At 49.9% G+C, this 14,537-nt stretch overlaps 1 protein-coding gene across 5 annotated transcripts in view; it reads left to right on the top strand.

The window, feature by feature from the left end:
- Nucleotides 1-6,231, top strand: part of UBR2 (ubiquitin protein ligase E3 component n-recognin 2) — a gene marked incomplete at both ends in the record, with an annotated part of 117,362 nt that extends 111,131 nt beyond the window's left edge. For all 5 annotated transcript variants that reach the window (XM_080699687.1, XM_080699688.1, XM_080699685.1 and 2 more), the window contains 3 exons: nucleotides 213-383; nucleotides 4,972-5,073; nucleotides 6,090-6,231. In XM_080699687.1, coding sequence (XP_080555813.1) covers nucleotides 213-383; nucleotides 4,972-5,073; nucleotides 6,090-6,231 — 415 coding nt within the window. The remainder of the gene's footprint in view (nucleotides 1-212; nucleotides 384-4,971; nucleotides 5,074-6,089) is intronic.
- Nucleotides 6,232-14,537: the final 8,306 nt, after the last annotated feature.

The following is a 14,537-nucleotide window of genomic DNA, read 5'->3' on the forward strand; positions in this document are numbered from 1 at the left end:
CTCTTACTGATATTGTTTTGTTCTCTGCAATTGCTGCTCCGTGAGTGTCCCAGCCCATGGCTTTCCATGTATGTGAGGCCCTGCTCATTCCCTGGTTCGGTGATAAACTGGCCCGGACTAAAGGATATTTGCTGCTGGCTCTGCTTGATGTTCCAGAATTGTTTTCCAGGGTGCTCTATAAAGCAGTGACTTGTGTGTTTTGTCCTGTGGAGGTGCCCCAAGTCAGGGGGTGACAAGAGCAGAGCCCCAACCCTGTGCCTTGTGTGTGGAACTCTGCTGTGCTCCCAGAGCTACTGCTGCCAGACGGAGTTGGAAGGGGAGGACGTCGGCGCCTGCACCGCGCACACCTACTCCTGCGGCTCTGGCGCGGGCATCTTCCTCAGGTGAGCCTGGGAGCTCGGCGAGCCCGCTCCCTGCTTGCTGGAGGGCCCGAGCGCCTCCGCCCTCACGCCTCCAGTCAGCCTGCGGCTGCGGCTGGCTCTTCCCCCGCCCTGCCCACACTGGTCCCCAGCCACAGGACAGCCCTGTTGGCTTCCGTTGCACCTCTGCCTCAGAGCTGCGTCCCCAGTCCTGTAGAGTTTTCATTTCGAGGCAGGGTCTCGCTCAGCTGCCAAGCCTGGTCTTGAGCTTTCTACCCCCCCTCAGCCTCCTGAGCTGCTGGGAGTAGACGTGCGCCTCCTCCCTGGGGCCAAGCTGCTTTGCTGGCAAGTCCCTCCTATAGTAGCCTCGTAACGTTTGGATATTTACCCCTACCTACATCACTGGGCAGCGTGTGTGGTTTTGCTCACGCAGCAGCATACAGCAAATCTTAGTAACTACCACGCACTCGGCATTGACGATGCCGCAGTCAGGCGTGCACCGCCAGGCGCACGGGCTCCTGGCCAGCCTCAGCACTGAGGGAGGCCCTCTGCAGCTTGGGGACCCTGTTTTGTTTTTGTTTTGCAGTACTGGGGATGGAACCCAGGGGCATTCTACCTCTGAGCTACACCTCAGCCCTATTTTTTAGTCTGTTTTATGTTTGAAACAGGGTCTCACTGGGTTGCAGAGGGCCTCACTGAGTAGCTGAGGCTGTCCACAAACCACGATCCTCCTGTCTCAGCCTCCCAAATGCTGGGATGACAAGCGTACGCCACCACGCCCAGCCCACCTTGTTTCAAAATAAAGATTAAAATAGGGCTTGAGGTGTAACTCAGAGGTAGAATGCCCTTTGTTCAGAACCCAGTAACACAAAAATAAAAATTAAAAAAGAGGAAGAAAGCAAGAAAAAAAGAAGAAACTGCAGCAGTCAGCAAAGCCAAGCGGACAAAAATCTCTACTCTGAGGCTGGAGGCGTAGCTCAGCGGAAGAGACAGGCTTGGCATGCACCAGGCCATGGGTTCTCTTGACGTTTTGGGTTTGGTTTTGTGTATGTGTGTGTGTGAGTGTGTGTGGTAATGAAAATTAAACTTACAGGTGTTCTACCTCTGAGCTACACCTCAAATTTATTTTATTTTATTTATTTTATTTTTTTATTTATATTTATTTATTTATTTATTTTGCGGTACTGGGGTTCCTGGAAGCCCTTCTACCTCCGGGCTCCACTCCCAGACACCTATTTTGTATTTATATTTGGAAACAGGCTCTCTTAAGCCAGCGCACGCGCCTGGCTTCGAACCTGCGCTATCTTCCTGTCTCTGCCTCCCAAGCGCGGGGATTACAAGCATGCGCCACCACGCCCGGCCAAATTTATTTTATTTTTAAACAAGATCTCATTAAGTTACAGACGGCCACACCTAGTTGCTGAGGCTGGCCTGGAACCCACGACCCTCCATCTTAGCCTCCCAAGTACTAGGGTGACGACAGTGTGCACTGCCATGCTTGGCTAGCCCTAAGGTTTGATTCTTAGCATCAAAAACAAAAAAATCTCTGTGCCCACGTGGAGCTCCTTCTCTCACGAGAGATGACATAGAGGACAGTTCTGAAGCAGGAGCACAGGCAGGGAGCAGGCGTCCCAGCCCGGCAAGGGAGGGCGGCTGGCGGTGCTGCAGACACTGTGCAGGGCGAGTCGCGGAGCGTGCCTCGCGTCCTGGTGGCACTCCTCAGTGACAGAACACTTGGGAGTGCGCGGTGGAGGGCGTGCCCTGGGTGCCACCGGGCGAAGGTGTGATTCATAGCTTAGTCCTCTTGGGATCTTTTTTGGGGGAGTAGAACTGGTGGGGATTGAACCCAGGTACATTCTACTTCCAAGCTACACCCTACCCCTTTTATATTTTGTTTTGAAACAGGTCTCTTAATTTTCTTAGGCTGTCCTCGAACCTGTAACTCTCCTCTCCACCTTCCAAGTACTGGAATTACAGGCGTGGGCTATCAGGGCTGGCGTGTGTGTGTGTGTGTGTGTGTGTGTGTGTGTGTGTGTGTGTGTGTGTCTGTCTGTCTGTCTGTCTGTCTGTCTGGGGGTTGAACTCAGGAACATTCTACCTCCAAGCCACACCTCCTGCCCTATTTTTTATTTGTTATTTTGAAACAGGGTCTCACTAGGTTACGGAGGTCCTCACTGAGTGGCTGAGGGAGTCCACGAACCGTGATCCTACAGTCTCAGCCTCCTGAATGCTGGGATTACAAGTGTGTGCCACCATGCCTGGCTCTGAATTTTTATTTTTTATATATTTTTTTGATGGTACTGGGGATGGAACCCAGGGGCCTTCTACCTCCGGGCTACACTCCCAGACCTATTTTATATTTTTATTTGGAAACAGGGTCTTTTAAGCCAGCGAGACTGTGGGATCCTCCTGTCTCTGCCTCCCAAGTGCGGGGATTATAAACGTGCGCCACCACACCCAGCTGAATTTTTATTTTTGAAACAGGACCTCACAGAGTTGTGAAGGGCCTTGCTAAGTAGCTGAGGCTCTCTGCAAACTGCGATCCTCTATTCTCTGCCTCCCAAATACTGGGATTGCAAGTGTGTGCCACCACGCCTGGCCAGACCCAGGGGCTTACTAAGCACACCAGGCAAGTGCTCTACCAGTATGACAATTCAGCTCTGACGATTTTCTACACACATAGTTTTTAATAGTTTGTTGAATCAAGCTGAATTATTAATATAAAAAGAAAGACAAGCCGGGCATGGTGGCACACGCTTGTAATCCCCCCTGCTTGGGAGGCAGAGACGGGAAGGTCGCACAGGTTAGAAGCCAGCTGCGCTGGCTTAAGAAACCCTGTTTCCAAATAAAAAGTATAAAATAGGTCTCGGAGTGTAACCCGGAGGTAGAAGGGTTTCCAGGAAACCCAGTACCACCAAGAAAAAGAAAAGAAAAGAAAAGAAAAGAAAAGAAAAACAAGCTGGGCATGGTGGCGCACGCTTATAATCCCAGGACTTGGGAAGCTGATACAGGAAGATTGCAGGTCTGTGGCCAGCCTCAGCTACTTAGTGAAGCCCACTGCAACTCAGTGAGACCCTCTTTCAAAATAAAAAACAGAGCCGGGAGCCGGGCATGGTGGTGCACACTTGTAATCCCAGCATTTGGGAGGCTGAGACAGGAGGATTGTGGTTTGCAGCTAGCCTCAGCTACTTGGTGAGACCCTGTTTCAAAATAAAGAATAAAAAATATGGCTGGGGTGTAGCTCAGAGTAGGTGCCCCTGGGTTCCATCCCCATTACTGCAAAAAAGAAAATAAAGAATAAAAATAGGACTGAGTTGAGCGTGGTGGCACATGCTTGTAATCCCAGCATTTTTTTTTTTTTTTTTGGTGGTACTGGGGTTCCTGGAAGCCCTTCTACCTCCAGGCTACGCTCCCACGAGCTACACTCCCAGACCTATTTTTTAACTTTATGTGGAAACAGGGTCTCTTAAGCCAGCGAGGCTGGCTCCGAACCAGTGTGATCCTCCTGTCTCTCTCTCCCAAGCTCGGGGATTACAAGCATGCGCCATCACGCCCGGCTAATCCCAGCATTTGAGACGCTGAGACAGGAGTATCGTGGTTCATGGACAGCCTCAGCTACTTAGTGAGGCCCTTTGCAACTCAGTGAGACCCTTTTCAAAATAAAGAATAAAATATAGGGCTGGGCTTGTAGTTCAGAGGTAGAACGCCCCTGTGTTCCATCCCCAGTACCGCCAAAAATAATAATAATAATAGGACTGGAGGTGTAGCTTGGAGGTAGAATGCCCCTGGCTTCCATCCTCAGTACCACAAAAAAAAAAAAAAAGAAGAAGGAAAAAAAAAAATAGGGCTGGTGGTGTAGCTTGGAGGTAGAATGCCCCTGGCTTCCATCCTCAGTACCACACAAAAAAAAAATAAGAAGGAAAAAAAAAATAGGGTTGTGGTGTAGCTTGGAGGTAGAATGCTCAGGTTTCATCCCTAGTTCCACAAAATTAGATAAACAAATTAATTAATAGGGCTGAGAGTGTAGCTTGGAGGCAGAATGCCCCTGAGCTCAATCCCTAGTATCCCAAAACAAAAAAAAGACAGATTTTTCTAAGGGGTCAGGAGACCAATTTCTGAAGACCAATTTTGGATAAAGGTGAATGTAATATTTATATTTTGTTTTTCTACTGGGGATTGAACCCTGGGGTGTTCTACTTCTGTGCTACACCCTAGCCCTTTTTATTTTTATTTTAAAACGAGGTCTCTCTAGGTTGCTAAAGCTGCCCTCAAACGTGCGGTCCTTCCGTGTTGCTCCTAATCTGTGCTGCCACGCCCAGCTCTGTTTTGTGTTTAGAACTTGATTTCTCACACTTAACATTTTAGCATTCTGTTATTTAAGCCCATTTTCTACTCCAGAGTATCATTGTGTAGATTTACAGTCATGATTGCCTAAGTACAGTCTTTGTGATTATTCTGAAAACTTGTGCAAGTAGGGAGATGGCTTTAGATACCTCTGCTGTAGATGTTGTTCCTTTTAAAACGTGTTTTGTTTTTATTAAGAGCCTTTGGAACTGAACCCAAGTTGACTGCTAATGTGTAAACGTATACTGTATGAATGGTCTCTCCGCAGAGTTCGGGAATGCCAGGTGCTATTTTTGGCTGGCAAAACCAAAGGCTGTTTTTATTCTCCTCCTTACCTTGATGACTATGGGGAAACTGACCAGGGACTCAGGTAAGGGCCTTCCGTGGCGTGCTGTGGGGCCGGGTTGGCTGGCTCTGGCAGAAGTGGCCATGTTACCAGGGATGGTTTGCTAGGAGAGGGTGCCCTGGCCTGCCTTGGCCTTCTTCTCGGGCTAGATGGAGAAGAGGACGATTTAACCTGGTTCCTCTGTCACTCCGAGGACATCCGCATCGCCGCAGGGCATCCCAGGGGCAGAGCGCAACTTTTTTTTTTTTTTTCTTTCCGGTCTGGGGATGGAACCCGGGGGCATTCGAGCTCCGAGCTACAGCCCCTGCTCTGTTTTTTTTTCTTTATTTTGAAACTGGGTCTCACTGAGTTGGAGAGGGCCTCACTAAGTAGCTGAGGCTGTCCGAGAACTGTGATCCTCCAATCTCAGCCTCCTGAATGCTGGGATGACAAGCGTGCCCACCACGCCCGGCTGAAAAGAACTATTTTAATTGCTAAGAGATGTGCTTGCCTTATTACATAAGACAAAGTCTAACACCAGAACAGAACATGACGACCCTGAGACGCGGTCTGGCACACCCTAAGCGTGGTGCCAGCAGCCACCGAGTGCCGGGAAAGATCTCCCTGTAGACTCCTTGGCCCAAAGGAGGAAAAACTTGGTGCTGACTCGGCTGTCCGGGCTTGAGTGGCCGCAGCAGAAAGCCTGGGAAATGCACCCCGTGCCGCCTGGCTCAGACCCCTGTGAGGAGCGAGGGCCGGGACGCCTGGCTGGACAGTGCGGCGGGCGCGGCGGTGCTGGGCACCTCCCGCAGCTCTCCTCTGCTGCCGCCTCAGGTCACGCGCGAGTGGCCAGTGAGCAGGTGCCAGCCTCTCGGCCACACCGCTGCCCTCCCTTCCTCCCGCCAGCTGCCCCAGCCAGCTCTCAGAGCCACATCTTGGTGAACAGCCACCCTGAACTGCCAGCCGCGATTGTAGAGAATCTAAAGCCTGCACTTCTCCTAAAGCGGGAAGAGCTGGGCTGCCGGGTGTGGGTGCAGCTTGAGCCCCTGTGTCTCTTCTAGACGGGGAAACCCTTTGCATCTGTGCCAAGAGCGGCTTCAGAAGATCCAGAAGCTCTGGCAGCAGCACAGCATCACAGAGGAGATCGGCCACGCGCAGGAGGCCAACCAGAGCCTGGCCGGCATCGACTGGCAGCATCTGTAGGCGCTCCTGCCAGGCGGCCGGGCCTGGGGCCCGGGCGGCTCCAAGAAAGAAGTAGGAAATAGCCCCCCAGGATTGTGAAATAAATTCTCTATTTAAGCCTTCCTCGCCAGTTTTATTCTGTGGTTTCTGGCTCCGAGGAGTGACGGCGGGCTTCGCGCGCGGCTGCTCTGTGCCTCCAGTGTCCTGCGTGGGCTCCCTCCCCCGCACGGCCCACACGCTGGCGGGCCTGGCGGGCTCCACTCCGGGACACGGCCCTCTGAGCAGCGCGGTGGCTTCTTGAGCCAGTTCCCTGGTGCGCGGCCTGCTTTCCTGCATGAGGTCCTGTTTGGTTTTTCTTACCTTTCGTGAGACTTTTGGTTTTGAGAGAAGACTCACTTAAAGGGCTTTTTTTTTTCTGAGTACTAAGGATTAAACCCAGGGGTATTCTGCCTCCCAGTTGTTAAACCTCCAGTCCTTTTTAAAATTTTGAAACAGGGTGTCACTAAGTTACTGAGGGTCCAAGTTGCTGAGGCTGGCCTCAAACCTCTAATCCTCTTCTCTCAGCCTCCCAGGTACTGGGATTACAGGCATACCCAGCAACGTAAGGGGCTTTTGAAGTCTTGTCTGATTTGTTGGGCAGTAGTAATAGTCTTGTTTGTCCAAGGCTAAACTGGAAGAGCACGTGCACCTAGCACCAGGGTGTTGTGGGGCTCCCCCAGCCCTTCCCGGAGCAGGCACGATGCTGCTTCTCAGGCCTCCTCTGGCCAAGCTGTGGGTTCTTTGTAACGCACTACTAGAGCACACTGCTGAGAGGCCTTCCTAGAACAGTAGCCACTTAGCACACGGCTCGTAGCACTTACCACCGCATAGCTGCTCACACTTGATCACCGTGTGTGGAGAGCGTGGACACAGACGGGTGACCCCAAATTCAGAAGAGTGAACCTTGAGCCTTGGCTGGGTGAAGGGCAGGTGAATTAACAAGAGGGGCTGGGGTGATTTTTAAAAAGCAAAGCAAATGGCCCTTTTACTCTGCTTTCTTTTTTTGTGCTACTGGGGGTGGAACCCAGAGGCTTTCTACCTCCAGGCTATACTCTCAGACCTTTTTTGTACTTTATTTGGAAACAGGGTCTCACTAAGTAGCTGAAGCTGGCTTCGAACCCGTGCGATCCTCCTGTCTCGCCTCCCAAGCGGGGATTAAAAGCGTGCGCCCCACGCCCGGCTTTGCTCTGCTTTCTTTGAATTGCGTCTGCCGCTCCATTCCACTCAGCGGCTCGCAGTACTCCCCGCAGGAAGGTCAGAAATCCAGACCCAGACTAAAGTAAGTGGTGCGGAAGTCAGCTGTCTCCAGGCACGGACGCAGACCCCTCCCCGGGAAGCCGGGCCGGCCCAGCAGGAAGTAAGTCCACATCAGGACCTCGCTCCCTCTTTCTGGACTTTGTTTTCTATCCATCATCTGGTTGTTTGGGCCGTGGGTAGCTTAATTCACGTTTTTTTTTTTTTAACTTTGATACCAATTTTTTCTTCTTGTGGCTTTTCTCGATATTTGCCACTCCTGGACTTCCAGCTGTGAGACAGGTTTCTCCCTCTAAGTGGACTGTGAACATTTTCAGCAAGTGGCAGCAGCAGCACTCCAGCCTGTGGGGCCTGTGAGGCCTGGAGTGAGTGAGTGGGGCCCCTGGATCCCATCCGAGGCAGAGCGTGGCAGAACGGAGGCCACATGAACTGCAATACGTGCACAGTCTTATTTCTGATTTCAATTGTCTTCCCTACTTAAAACATCTTAGTTTTATGATTTGTTCCAGTTGTCTTCTTTTTATTGTAGAAATGTTTATATAATATGATTTCCATATCAGGGAAAATTGTCTGTTTAATAAATTGGCTATAACTTTAATAACTGTAGACAACTTGTAAAAATTAGAATGTATCATATGTAAAAAGCTTAAAGATAAAATAAACAGTCGGGTGGCGACACGACTGGCCCGCCGCGTCTTTGCGTCTTCGTTTTGCTCCTCGCACACTGGAGCACGCTGCGGCGGTGCAGTCACCTTGCCACCCGTGGAACGCCCGTGTTGGTCAATACTAAGAGGCTTATCTTATTAGTGTCAATTATGGCCCTTGCCAAGCCGTCTTGACCTTCCCAGAAAAAGCTTAGTCATGATTTCAGCTGATTAAGTTCCATATTCACCGTCAATGACAGCTTGTGACTTTACTGGAGTGCTTGGGGCCTCGAGTCACCGGGAGCGGCGTGGAGGCGCCGCCAGGTTCCAGCTCTCCCTGCCCGGCCTCGCTGGGACCGGTCTCCCATACTCGCCAGACGCTCGATGCTTGAGCTCACGGAAAGGGGGACTGTTTTATTCATGGGAGAGTATTCGCTGCTGTGAGAACTGTACTGTTCTCAGAATTCAAAGGAGAACATCAAGCTAAATCCCGCGTTTCCGCTGCCTTCCCTGTCTCCTGGTCAGCAGCGCCTCTCAGGGCTCCATCTCCAGGACGCAGGCCCCCTCTGAGAGGCGCCTTGCTCTTGTCCCTACATTTGTTTGTTTAGAGTTTTGTTTAGTTTTGTGTTTTTGGTACTGAAGATGGAACCCAGGGGCATTCTTACTTCCAAGTTACACCTCCAACCCTATTTTATTATTTTATTTTGAAACAAGGTCTTGCTGAGTTGCAGAGGACCTCCCTATCAAGCTGGTGGCAAATCTGCAATCCTCCTTTCTCAGCCTCCCAAGTACTGGGATTACAAGCATGCACCACTATGCCCTGCTGTTTGTTTTAAGCAGAGTTTATTGAGTATATTTTGCAAACAGCTTAACCCTTTTTAGTGTACACAGCTTCATGCATTTTGGGGGGGGTAGAAGTGGGGGTTGAAACCAGGGGCATTCTACCTCTGAGCTACATCTTCAGCTCTATTTATTATTTTGGTAGTACTGGGGATGGAACCCAGGGGCATTCGACCTCCGAGCTATACCCCAGCCCTATTTTTTATTCTTTATTTTGAAACAGGGTCTCATCTCACTGAGTTACAAAGGGCCTCGCTAAGTATCTGAGGCTGTCTGCGAACTGTGATTCCCTGTCTCAGCCTCCCAAATGCTGGGATTACAAGTGTGTGCCACCACGCCCAACTGTTTTTATTCTTTATTTTGAAACGGGGTCTCACTAGGTTGTGAAGGGCCTCGCTAAGTCCATGAAGCTGGCCATGAACCTGAGATCCTCCTGTCTCAGCCTCCCAAGTGCTGGAATCACAAGCGTGCGCCACCACGCCAGGCTGCTTTATGCTTTCTTGACAAGTGCACACAGCTGTTTAATGACTACCACAGCTGAGAAATAGAACAAAGTCCATCACCCAGAAGCCCCTCCGGCCCCTCTGTTCAGCTTCTCTGCCTACGCCAGATCCCACAGTCCCTTCTGTCCCTCTGCGCCTTTCCCAGAAATATCCGTGAATGGAATCACATTGTGTGGACCTTTTGAGTCTGCAGCCCTCACTGGATTGCGGAGTCCTCCTCGACTGCAGAGGTGTGTGGTCAGGTGAGGGGTTGGAGTCACGTCGGTGTTGGATGTGGCATGGCGACATCGATGTGTGGCTCTTGTCTGCACCGTTTCCCTCCCCTGAGTGAGTAGCTGGGAGTTGTCTTTCCTTCCTTTCCATCCTAGGTCCCCACTGCGTAGTGTCCTCGGAGCACGGCACTCTCCCATCCCTGACTCTGCTGTTCAAGCTCATCCTTTGTTTTGGAGTTAAGGATAAAATGCCAGCAGGCCAAGATTGTGTCCACTGAGCACTAAAGGGCATCCCTGCCCCCCTGGCCTTCACAGTTGTGCCCGGCGGTGGGTGAGAGGCCCGGATTGTCCAGATCCGCCACTGCCCGCTAAGCTGCAGACCTGCTGGCCTAGCGGGACAGGAGTGTGCCGAGCAGGCGCCTAATCGCATTAGCCGCGTTGAGTTTAGTTCAGACTTCTGTGCTGGCCACCTGGCCCTGGGCCGGAGGCAGGCTTCAAGAAGCCTGAGTTGAGGCTACCAATTTCAGGATACCTGGCTTCCTGAATATTAACACTACTCTAAGGAGTATCTTTAAAATGCAAGTTGGAGCCGAGCGTGGTGGGCACGCTTGTAATCCCAGCACTCGGGAGGCTGAGACCACCGGAGGATCGCGGTTCTCAGACAGCCTGAGCTACTTACTGAGGCCCTCTGCAACTCAGTGAGACCCGGTTTCAAAATAAAGAATAAAAAATAGGGCGGGGGCTGTAGCTCAGAGGTAGAATGCCCCTGGGTTCCATCCCAGACCTGCAAACTAACAAACAAACAAACAAAAAATGCAAATTGGAGCTGGGTGTGGTGGCTCCCACAGATTCGAAGCCAGCCTCAGTTACTTAGTGAGGCTCTCAGAAACTTAGACCCTGTTTCCAAATAAAGTATAAAATAGATCTGGGAGAAAACCCTAAAGGTAGAAAGCCCCTGGGCTCCACCCCCCAATACCATCAAAAATAAAAATAAAATAAAAATGCAAATTGAGCTGGGTGTGGTGGTACTTGTAATCCCAATACCTGGGAGACCAAGACAGGAAGATCACAGGTTCAAGGACAGCCTCAGCAATTAGTGAGGTTGTCATCAACCTAGCAAAACCCTGTTTCAAAATAAGACTGGGGATATACCTCAGAGGTCAAATGCCCCTGGGTTCAATCCCCAGTACTACAAAAATTTTAAAAGTACAAATTGGGCTAGGCTTGGTAGTACATGTCTATAATCCCAGTACTGGGGAGGCTGAAACTGGAGGATGGCAGGTTCAAAGCCAGCCTCAGCAACCTAGCAAGGCTCTCAGAAACCTAGTGAGGCCGTTTCAAAATAAGATTGGGCTGGTGGCATAGTTTGGAGGTGGAATGCCTCTGGGTTCAATCCCCAGTACCAAAAAAAAATTAAAAATAAAATATAAGTTGTAGCTGGGCATGGTGGTACACACCTGTAATTCCAGTACTTGGGAGGCTGAGATAAGAGGATCGCAGGTTCACAGCCAACCTCAGCAACTTAGACCCTATTTCAAAATATAAAAGAATAAAAGAGCTGGGGGTGTAGCTCAAAGGTAGAATGCCCTTTAATTCAATCCCCAGTACCAAAAAAAATAAAAGAAAAAACCTGTTGTAAGGTGCCATGGCCCACTTCCCTTGATGTCTGCGTGTGCCCCCACACATGACGGATGTAGAACACATGACGGATGTAGTGTCTCAAGGAGGAGCCCGAGGGAGCGTTGCCTCTGGCCAAAATACTCCCCTACTCTTAGATATTCTTTCATAACTATTATTCTTTTGGTAATGATTCTTTTTTTTTTTTTTTTTTTTTTTTTTTTTTTTTTTTTTTTTTTTGGTGGTACTGGGGTTCCTGGAAGCCCTTCTACCTCTGGGCTACACTCCCAGACCTATTTTCTGTATTTTTGAAACAGGGTCTCTTAAACCAGAGCGGCTGGCCTCGATCCTCCTGCCTCTGCCTCCCAAGCGCAGGAATTACAAGCGTGCGCCACCACGCCCGGCTGGTAATGATTCTTTTAACTTTCCACACGAATTGCTCCAGTGATGTAAGATCAGGACTGTGGGAGAAACTCAGTCCATGGAAAATAAATTTTCTAGTAATTTGTCTAAGCCCTTAAACGCCCTCGGCTTTGCTCAAGATGTAATTCTAGTCAGAATTCAGATGCTGTGGAAGCATTCCAGCTACAGCAACTACAAATGCAGAACTCCTCCCTATCTTTGACCTTCATTCTAATCATTACAATAGAGCCTAGGGCTAGGAGGAATCTTGACCTTTGCACCTAGTGATAGCACTGCCTGGAGAGACACCACCGGGTTAAAATAGCTATGACAGAACAAAAGACATGTAATAAAAACTTCATGTTGTTTTTTGGGCCCTGTCTACTAAAATACATTTTAAGTGTTTAATAGGGTGAAGCGTTCAGACAGCAGATGGTATTGCAGACAAAATCCAGCAGACATTCATCGAAATCCTCTAAATCATCATAAATGTACACGGATTTCCCTACACCAACTACATGTATGAAAGCTGGAATCTCCGACTTCGTCCCCATTCAGCTCAAAGGAGGTTGCCAGATAGAGGAGGACATGGGACTAAGCCCTAGGAATAAAAGTTCCGAAAGGGTTAAAGAAAACTCTTAAAAACTGAATTCTTCAAGTGATTTTGGGTGTGACTTTTGTTCCTCTGGAATTTGCCCACTAAAAGCCTCTGCAGCTGCAAGGCCAAAGGGGCTGACTCGAAGCACAAGACCCACCTGTAGGGTCATGGGACTGATTTCAATCACAAAGACCTGTGATGTCACAGGCCTTACTTTTGTCTTGTTCAGGGTTGGTGATTTACATGTTTATCTCACTATTGTATTTTGGATGTTTGCACTTTTCTACTAGGGAATCACGGGGAAATAGGGAAATATAAAAAATCTTGTGTCTAGAATAAAGTGGTCAGTCGCACAAGAGGCATTTGTCCATGTCAATCAATTCAGATTTTTTTTTCCCCCCCGGAAAGAAATCTCCACATTTAGCGCCGTGAACAGGAACTTAAAGGAGTTTATTTCATAAAAGGGAAAAAATCACTGCAGATAAATGGCTGCAGAACTACCACCTAAACCTTTGTCCACCTTTCTGAGATAATTCAGTCCCGAACGGACTCAGTGGCCGTATTCAGTGCTGGATTTATTATTCCCGATTGAGCCAGTTGGCCGCAGTAAGGCCCCTGTTTTTACTGCTCACCAGCCCAGAGGTAGTAGAGAGAACTTTTAAAAACTGGCCGAAGCTGGGCGTGCTGGCGCACCCTTGTAATCCCAGCGCTTGGGAGGCTGAGTCAGGAGGATCACACAGGTTCAAAGCCAGCCTCAGCTACTGAGTGAGGCTCTCAGCAACTTAGTGAGACCCTATTTCCAAATAAATTATAAAATAGGGGTGGGCTGTAGCCTGGAGGTAGAAAGCCCCTGGATTCTACCCCCCAGTACCACAAAAAATATAAAAATGTAAAAACTGGCTGAACAGCCGGGCGTGGTGACGCACGCTTGTAATCCCCATGCTTCGGAGGCAGAGACAGGAGGATTGTGCAGGTTTGAAGCCAGCCTTTCTGGCTTAAGAGACCCTGTTTCCAAATAAAAAAATATAAAATTAGGTCTGGGAGTGTAGCCCGGAGGTAGAAGGGTTTCTAGGAACCCCAGTACCAAAAAAAAAAAAAGGCTGAAGAGATGGGCGTGGTGGCGTATGCTTGTAATCTCAGCTTTTGGGAAGCTGAGAGGAGGACCCAGCTCGGGGACAGCCTCTACAACTCAGTGAGACCCCGTTTCAAAATATAGAATAAAAAGTAGGAATAGAGGTATAGCTTGGAAGTAGAATGTTCCAGGGTTTCATCCCTAGTACCAGAAAAAAAGAAAAAAACAACTGGCTGAGACTGGGGGTGTCGCTCAGTGGTAGAGCTCTCCTTCCCTAGCACTCCATCACCGCAAGAGAAAAAATTTTAACTTTGAAGCTGACCGTGGTACTACATGCCTGTAATCTCAGTACTTGGGAATCTGAGAAAGGAGAGGCGCAGGTTCAAGGCCACCCTCAGCATCTTAACAAGGCCCTGTTTTAAAGTAACAAAAGCAGTTTTCATACGATATAAAGTTTAATATGTTACGCAGCATTGACAACCGTTATGTGCGCACGCACGCATGCGGCCAGGAGGCAGTCACCACGGTTCTGCACCCCTAGGGGATGGCGGCCTTGGGGCCTCGCCAGAGGTGGCTGACAGCTTGTCCAGGTGAGTCCCTCCTTGATCTCCAGGAGACTCGGGAGCCTAAAGAAACCTGAGACCACAGTTTGACAGGGTGTCCACACGCCTTTGATCTGGTCTTCAGTGGGGAATTCAAGCCCCAAATCACTGCAGGCAGCACCAGGAGTCTTTTATTCTCTGTGCTAAAGTTTTAGGACAGCAATAAACCCAAACTCGGTCCAAAGTAACCTGTTCTCCAAGCCACTGCTTGGTGAGAGCAGAGGTAAGATGACAGGCAGTCATCGCAGCTTCCGACCTCTGCCTCCGCCCAGGGAGGAAGAGTGAGCACTCCTAGTGCTCACCCACCGAGGGAGTGTGCAGGGCTCTGCTGGGGGCCAGTGAGCCCGTGCTCCCCTCCCCCAAAGCCCGCCTCTCCTAGGGAGGCGGAGCCTCGAACGGGGGCTAGCTCAGGGAGATAGGTGTCTCTAAGAATCGCCTTGGATGCAGGAATGTTCCAGAAGTAGTGCAGCACGGCGTCTGGGGGAGAAACAGGGAGAGGCTCCCAGGGGACCCCTCACCCTCCACTGCAGAAGGTTCAGCGCCC

The sequence above is a fragment of the Muscardinus avellanarius genome, assembly GCF_963383645.1.
Source record: "Muscardinus avellanarius genome assembly, chromosome: 8".
Taxonomy (NCBI): Eukaryota; Metazoa; Chordata; class Mammalia; order Rodentia; family Gliridae; genus Muscardinus; species Muscardinus avellanarius.